Source organism: Pyxicephalus adspersus, chromosome 2 (assembly GCF_032062135.1).
Source record: "Pyxicephalus adspersus chromosome 2, UCB_Pads_2.0, whole genome shotgun sequence".
In the NCBI taxonomy this organism is placed as follows: Eukaryota; Metazoa; Chordata; class Amphibia; order Anura; family Pyxicephalidae; genus Pyxicephalus; species Pyxicephalus adspersus.
This window is the reverse complement of record NC_092859.1, coordinates 108,455,762-108,464,526: the sequence shown is the minus strand read 5'-3', so window position 1 is coordinate 108,464,526 and position 8,765 is coordinate 108,455,762. Positions and strand designations below refer to the sequence as shown.

Genomic DNA, 8,765 nt, shown 5'->3' with positions numbered 1-8,765 from the left:
AAGGAGTATGATCTGGTGGTTTTGTGGATATTGACAATAATCACTTGTTGAGCTAGAGTCCTATTATTGTTGATTTTGTAATACTTGATAAAAATACAGTAACAGATGTGAGATGAGAGAACCATTTTGTACTGTACTAGATACAATTCCTAAACCATTAAAATATTTTAAAAAAATGGTTCAAGTATACAATAGGGCTGAGAATCATCAAAAAAGGTAACAAACAAATCAAATACAATTTACAACACTTTATTAAAGCGCTTGAGCTGGTGAAGATCGTGCAGCATTAATGTTGGAAATGATACAACTTTACAAGTTAATTTTCATTTCATAACCTCTCCAACATGCACAGATACCCAAAAAGCTGTAATAAAGAAAAAACAAAAACAAAGCAAAAACACACAGAAGAAAAATAAAACAAAAAAACCCAGCCATGTATGAATATACATGTACTCTATGTTATTGGTAATATATTTACAGGATTAGAAGGAAAAAGAGGATAGAGGAAAAACTGAATTAACTATAAGTAAAAGAAAAGCATTCATGTATTTATTCACCATTCAAACAAAAAAAGGGTGTTTATACCTCCACGCGCAATGTTTATACACACGGTTCACACAGTCTGCTGCATTTCTTGTTTTCTTTATGTGTCCTGTGGCATATGAAGCCAGCTGTGCTAATAACACACTTCAGGTGATTTGCACTTCTGCTGCTATCCAAATGGGAGACAAATGTATCCTACTTTATACGCTACAGAAAAAAATGTCCCTTAGAGCCTGATTTTATTTCAGCAATAAGGCTAAAGCTCTGCAAAAATATTTACCTGCTAATGTAACTTGCATCTAAATGCAGATTAAAGTAAAATGAACTGTAAACAGAGCTTTTCTGTATTTGTTTTCCCAATTTGAAAAGGTTTCCACTTTATTACCTCTGCGAGTCGGGTCAGCTGCCAAAGAAGCATTTGTCTTCCACCCACCAGAGGAAATAATGTAAAGTTTGCAGTAAAGTTTCCCTCCTTGCAAATCCTAATGTTTGCAATCTGTCTTTACTAAAAAGAAACTCTTCCTATTATTAACTGAACTGCTTGCTATATAAAGTCTTCCATCTCGCTGCTGCTCTTCCAGTATAAGGCCCCTGTGATGCCTTATTTCCAAGTAGTGCTCATTCTGAGTGTGTGTCTGTTGAGAAGTAGCTTCCAGCCTGGACACATCAGACAGAAGCAAAGGCTGCCGTTTCTACACCTCCTGGCTCCCAGCACTGTCCTGAACTCTCTTCTGAACATGCTGCGATGTGCTGCTGATCTCAAGCAATATCTCCACTAGCCATGTTGACAGGTAGAGGGCCCAATGGAATGACAGTAGTCACCGAATCAACGTCTCCTGGTGAAAAGGAAAGAAAAAGGAAAGGAAAGGTATTTAACAAAATTATTCATTATATGCATTTAGTTGACTATAAAATGGAAAATCTATAGTTAAAATTTCCACTAGAGGCAGAGTTTATTTTGTTTTATATTACCTTCACTACTTCTAATTTTAAACTACAACACTCTCCCCCAAAACAGTTTTCTACCAGCTTTTCTACTGCATTTGGGATTTGGGATTTGGGATTTGGGGGGGGGGGGGGGGTACCTTTCATTCCAAAAATACAACTATGCCAAATTTTTTTCCAAAAACAACTCAGGACTTAAGGCAAAAAGTCATAATGTATAATTGCTTGAAATAATATTGTATTATAAAGACTTTACAATTATATGCCAATAAAAACATTTAAAACATTAATATAAACTAGTTGACATCTGATGGCATGGAGCCCAAAAGGAGAAAGGTAATGATATCATGGATCCCAATCTAATCAAGCTATGAAAGTCTTCTTACGGATTCCCATTCATTAAAGTAAAATGTTTACTGATTCCTTTTTATATTACTATCGCATATATAAATACTTCTTTTTTCTACTTCTCTCAGTGTATCAGCCTCTTAGCTGTGCAAAAGGGCATATAATTGTACAGTCTTTATAATAAAATAGTGGTATTATACATTGAGAATATTTGCCTTAAAAGTCCTGAGTTGTTTTTGGATAAAAACTTACCTTCCATACCACCTGGAAAGGATGAATCAGGCTAACAGAAAGGAGAGTATTTTTTATTTTAAAATTTGTGTACAAATAAACTTGTGGTAACGATTTGTTTCTATCTGAACAACCAGTTAAGACCTCAATTTGTGAGATATGGATGAAGCCATCATAGGTTGAAAGGTTAAAAAAAACACAAACCAAACGCTTTAATCAGAAAGAAAAGCACAAGAATGAGCAACAATGCAATAATTAATATTTATTAATAATTAATAAAAAGTCTGCTCACCTGCCGCCAGTCTTAAAGATGAGATCTGCATTTGGTGCCCCTTTTGGATGCTGGTATCGGGGCCGACGCTCCCTGTTAGTATTAGCTGGAGCTGGGCGCTGAGCCAGAGACTGAAGCATTTCTGTAGAAATAAACAGAAAAAGCCCTTTTATATATTTGTTCAATTGCATTACATCCGAAAACCTTTTGCTGTAACTCATGCTAGTTTTATGGCAATAGAACACATTTAGCATGTCATATATTTCAATGAAATGCAAGTTTACCCATTTCCTCTGGATATATCCTAAACATGCAGTAGTTGTATCCTAAATTTCCTTGCATGGGATGAATTCAAACGAGAACTATAAATCATTTGAAATCCTGTGTTTCCAACTACAATGGTTCAACACAATTTGTTACCACAACTATTCTGAAGGAACCTCCCTAACATGTAGGTAAATAGCCAAGTGGTGGCTCTGAACAATGAAACATTTGTGTATACTGTGCAGACAATAGTACCTATTCTTCTAATGTGGGTATGTGTTGCTAAACAGCTCCACTTAATAGCCAGGGAAGTTAAACAAGATTTAAGAGAACATGCTGGCAGAAGTAGATTGAGGATTAGGTGAATTCTTATATAGCTTGTAAAACATCTGTCAAACAGTCTCTGAGAACATGTATCTTATATGGAGTAGAGCAAGCATTTTAAATCACCTTATAGCAGTGAGATAAAGCAATATTAGAGATGACGTTCCTTTAAAAATTGCAAAGAATATGGTCTTTAGTTCAGACAAGCAAAAAACGTTTGCACTCCTAATATATTTAACTCAAATGAATCAAACAAAATTTACTAACATATTCCAAACATTTGTAAGTAATTGCAAATAAAGGTAATACGGGCCACAGACAACGTTGACAGCTCTGATTAGTAAAGAAACTATTCCAGAAGGAATGACGTTTTTCAAAAAAACTAAAATCTTTACAAGCCAATCACTTGGGACCCTGCCCCCTGTATCACTGTCTGTATTAGTCTGTCATTTGCAATCCCTATTTAATGTACAGCGCTGCGTAATATGTTGGCGCTATATAAATCCTGTTGAATAATAATAATAATAATAATAATATTATTGGCCATAAATGACCAATTCTAACCCAAGTGATTGGCTTGTAAAGATTTTAGTTTTTTTGAAAAACGTCATTCCTTCTGGAATAGTTTCTTTACTAATCAGAGCTGTCAACGTTGTCTGTGGCCCGTATTACCTTTATTTGCAATTACTTACAAATGTTTGGAATATGTTAGTAAATTTTGTTTGATTCATTTGAGTTAAATATATTAGGAGTGCAAACGTTTTTTAATATGGCTTGCTTTATGTCAGTAAGCGCAGTATACAACGATTCCACTCAATATTTTGAGTGGATAAAAATAGGGTCAAGACTTTTTAAAAAAAATTAAAAAATGATTAATACCCTGATAATCCTCCTGTTCTTGACGTTCATTAATGTCCAATGTGAGCTTTTTCATCCGCATCCTTTCCTCTTGCTCTGCTTGCTGTTGGCTCCAATGATTTGCAGCCAGTTGGGAAGACATTGGTACATTCAGAATTTTAAACTAGAAGACAAATTAACATTTGCCATTATAAAATCATAGTACACACAGAATACACCAAGTACATGAACAGCTTAGTATGTGAACTTTATTGTGAAAGTAGTGATGCACATTAAATGTGTAATTTTAACATTAATAGTTTACCTTTCCATGCCATCTGTATAATTTATACAAGAAGACTTTGTCTCTAGCCAAGTCAGTATTAAGCTCCATCCTGTTAAATACAGGAACAATAACAGCCAATACAGATCTAGGCTCTTTGCTTCAAAAGAGTACCAAAATCTAAAGAGGCTGGGGACCCGTGTACAGCATAGTCCTGGAATCCATTAGGGACAAAGCAAGGACAAAACTCATATATAGACAAGCATAGATAAGTGTATTCTCCCTAAGGTGCCTGCACATTACCATTATTATAATCTTATATCCTGGAGTGGTCAACTTGATTAATATAAGGGTCCTTTAGAGCAGCGCATCAACAGAAGGCTGCATGTATTCAGTAAATGTAAATCTGGCAGGGACTACAGACATGCTGCAGGAGAGTTGCTGGAGACGGAGGATATGCTTTAGGAGACTGTTATAGATGAGATCACTGCTATTATGACCACTTTACAAAATCAATGATTCCACATTTGTGCACACTTCAGTTCCTCTTAAAATTACTTCAATGCAGAATGTTTTTTTCTTTCAGAAGGAGCTAATATAAAAGATCAGATATAAAAAAAAAAAAAAATAATAATAAGTAAAAAAATAGGGATAAACGAAACTGAAAAAAATAGGAATAACTTGAAAGGAAGCCATTTAAACTACTAGAACCTAGTTTAATGCTTTGTATTCTTCAATGACCTAAAAAAAAAACCCCAGGAAAGAGAAACATGTATTTCAGTGATCCACACTTTCAGTTTGAGCAATGGAACTTCACACAGTGCATGGGCAGTGACAGTGCTGCGATAACCTAAAAGCCTTTACCATTACCCCCTTCCCAACCTGACCTTTTGTGATCCTACATGTACCTCTAATTCTAGATGCCAAATGCAGAACAAAAGTATGTTTTGGTTTATGTCTTGTAGCCCCCTATATTTTTGAAATCCCATATTGGAATCTGATTCACAAGCACTAGAATATGGTCTTTTTAAGTTGTACATGGAAATACCCCCCACCCTGAGGTCTGTAATAAAGATTACAAATTAGGGTAAGTTGAAGGGAAATGGGCTTTAAAGCGGAAGCATAGTTCCACTTTGATACTTCTTCTCATGAAAATACTCTGGTGGGAATGTGCTGGGTATTCCAGCATTCCACAGGTCAGGTGGAGCTAAATGAACTACATCATCCCAGCCGGGGTCAATGATGATTTGCAAGATCCAGTTCCAGAAAGAAAATTGGGTGAAGATGTTTTTTCCGGAGCAAAGACAGGTGAGTGCATTTAAATTGTGATCAGGCAGATAAGGTTATTCCTTACCTGGACCACTTGTTCTTTCTGCAATAAAGGACTTATCTGGTCACTTTTTTTGTTTTTAGATATAGCCCTGCTTTAAGCTACAACTACTGTTATCACCCATAGCCCAATTTTTTTTTTAATGTAGAACTTTGCTATGCAGAATTCTGGCATTTTAACATTGTATAATCATTTGTGCTTACTAGCAATAAAGAATTTTAAGACAAACAAAACTAAACTACATATTTACAAATGTTCAGATCATTTTATATTCTTCAACTATGAGAAAATAAACACTAAGGTCAGCATCATGTAATCTTTTCCATTCATTTCTCTTAGTCCTGTTTTATGAATAGGGTTCAGTAGGTTAATGCAATGGATAATCTTGGATGCAAAGAAGCTTTATTTGATGGTACAGCTTCAGCAACACAATTTAAATATTGCACAGGTGATCCTAAGAGTTTCCTCCATTTTATCAGTGAAATAAAATCCTCTTTAGTTGTACTGCCAGGTATAAAACAACAGTTATCAGTGCATTAAGGTTTACATTTTCACAGCAATGCTATTAATAAGAAGGATGGGTACACTTAGACATGGTTTAATCCTTTAAGCTTCTAAATGCTAGAAGAGCATCATTCATCCAGCGTTTACATATCATTTAACAAGCTCTAACCAGCTCAGGGGAACCATTGAAAAAGAATGTGTAGTGATTTTATGATTGGTTTAGTAAGACAAATACAAAATATTATACATTTTGACTTTTAAACCAACAGGTGTGGCTTTAGGTTCCATTTTACTTAAGTATCTCTAACCATTCATAGCCGGTTAATAAAATTCCTTTGTTTTTTCCTTTGATCCCTACCCTGCAGCCCTTTAGGCATTTATTGAGGCTCAGGGCCCCTGTAGGCAGTAATCTGTTTTTCTTATCTAGGTCAGTGGTATCCAACCAGTGATACGAGAGAAAATGTTGGTGGTCCGCAGATCTGGCCAGTGCACCCTGAGCGGGGTCAGAAGGACTCCACTGGGGGGCGCACTGGCCAGAGCCACGGACCATGTCCCCTGTACAGAATGCAGGCTCAGGGAAGTGGGCGGGTTGTGTCTCTGAACACAACCTGTCCACTCTCCCATCGCAGGTCTGAGGAAAGAGGGCGGGTTCTGGCATCATGTCATCACTAGAGGGGAAGGTTTTCCCCCTTTGAGTAAATTTAGTGGTCCACCGCTCTGAAAAGGTTGGCAACCAATGAACTAGGTGCATACTTCATGAAAGAAAATATAGCTTAGACTGGTTTAGGCTAGGTACAAACATGCAATATTTATCCTAAGAAAACAAACGACTAATGACAGATCAACAATTATTCCCTACAATATACAATCGTTCTCTGCCGATATATGAACAAGGTTGTTCATCAATGTCCTGGCGGTTCAGTTTGGGTGACGATCGTTCACTATCTATTGTGTGTACGGTCGTGTAGCGATCGTGAATGGTTCTGCGGTACGCTTTCTCTGGTACACGTCACTTCCTGCATCGTTCAAATGATCGTATCTAGAGTTTGTACATTATTGGTGGATTTTATTTGAAGGATGGTATCATTACAGCATGTACAGAATCGTGCACAATACGATTGTTCAAATATAATCCAGCAATAATGTACACATACTAGATACGATCGTTTGAAGGATGCAGGAAGTGACGTGTACCGAAGAACCATCCATGATCACTACACGACCATACACAAAATAGATAGCGTCGCCCAAACTGATCTGCCAGGACAGTCGTTCGTTTTCAGCGACATTGCTCATATATCGTCGTTGTGCACTTTTTTTGTTAACGTTCATTGAACTTGTTTTGATTGTTTGTTTCCAACGACAATTATTGCACGTGCGTACGTAGCCTTAAAGTTAAATGCCTTAATTTCAAAGCATCTTACCTTTTTCTGTGCTGCCCATGCCTTTTTTTTCCTTGTTTTTCCTATGGAGATCTAGGACATTGTATTTTGCTGGGCAAAACATCAAATATTGCACAAGTATTTTTAAAAGGGCTATAATAATATAGTGACCTATAGCAATCTCATGAAATGTATTTCCAGTATATGATGGTCTCTTAATTATGTTTGTAATCTCCTATCTTCTGTAGCACATCTGAAGTCTGACCACCACAGTAAAGTAAAAAAAAAAACATTTTATACATCAATAAATAATCTCTTCAATAGCTTTTCACAATACGGACACATAGAGACACAAATTTTTAAAACAACCTGCCAAGAAAACAATACTTTTTAAGTAATTTACCTGCTGTTTGTTGCCTCTTCTGGTTAGCATTACAAACGGCATAGTGTCTGCACAGTCTGCATCTCCCTCCCCACTGGTTATTGTTGGTCCTTTCTTCAGCTGACTTTTCAGATGCAAGGGTATGGCAACATCCAGCTGATGCACTTTCACAGACTCTCCACTCCGTTGCTAAATAAAAAAAAAGAAAATAAAAGATTTGCTTTATAACTAAAATGAAACTTGTGTAACTAATCTTTGAGGGTCTATTCACATTCTTAACACATGCGCATTTATGTAATTAGTTATCAGACACTACTGCATGCGGTGTTAAAGGTTGATCAATAAAATGAACTGTCATCACAAATGAATGCACAAAAAAAAAAAAAGTGACATGCCCAAACACTACTTCATTTTCTTTCCTATTGGTTACTATATGGAAGAACTAGAACCTGGTGTTTATTGTTGTCTCTGTTCCAATTGGGGAGATTTCCAACAACCATGATAGAAAGAGAAATTCTTCCCAAAGGGGGAGAAACCTTTGACAGTTTTCAGAGCAGCTGTCCCAATTGTTCAATTTAAAATTGCTACATTTTGGAGCCCCACCCCCCACCCCTTTCCCCAATACCTAGGCAAATGGGGAGGATCAATCTCCAAAAGGGACACTCACAGCAAATAAAACCTTATAATGTTCCTTAAAAGAATGTGATCTAAACATAGCAAATAAAATGTATCACTCACAGACAAAACACTAAAAAAAGTAGAATTTAAAATTGTGCAAACAATGTTGATATGTTGTAAAGAATAAAAAAAAAAAGCACACAGATGATCAAAGATGAAAGCAAGCAAATGTAATTTGCTGTTCTTCAGGTTACACTGCACTGCTTGATAGGACTTAGATCACTTGGCATTTGATAAATGGATTCTGATTACAGAACAATATTTGGCAGAAAGTCACATACTTGAAGGTTTTCGAGCATCATCTTGTCCAGAGCCTGAATGAAGTCTTCATCTTCTGCACAGGCTACATGTTTGATCCCACCTCCCTTTATCATCACTGCCTGAAAAGAAGAGAGATGATGATATATAACAGAACAGATGCCAAATATGTGTGGGTGTTTTAA

At 36.3% G+C, this 8,765-nt stretch overlaps 1 protein-coding gene across 9 annotated transcripts in view; it reads right to left on the bottom strand.

Annotated features, from left to right (window-relative positions):
* Positions 1-233: 233 nt before the first annotated feature.
* UPF2 (UPF2 regulator of nonsense mediated mRNA decay) overlaps positions 234-8,765 on the bottom strand; it is a 31,751-nt gene continuing 23,219 nt past the window's right edge. For 8 of the 9 annotated variants that reach the window (XM_072401782.1, XM_072401780.1, XM_072401779.1 and 5 more), the window contains 5 exons: positions 8,604-8,702; positions 7,666-7,833; positions 3,806-3,947; positions 2,360-2,480; positions 234-1,379 (listed from right to left, as the gene is read on the bottom strand). In XM_072401782.1, coding sequence (XP_072257883.1) covers positions 1,370-1,379; positions 2,360-2,480; positions 3,806-3,947; positions 7,666-7,833; positions 8,604-8,702 — 540 coding nt within the window. In that variant the 3' untranslated portion in view covers positions 234-1,369. Of the gene's footprint in view, positions 1,380-2,355; positions 2,481-3,805; positions 3,948-7,665; positions 7,834-8,603; positions 8,703-8,765 lie in introns of those variants that run through there. The other variant, XM_072401783.1, reaches the window with a different exon arrangement.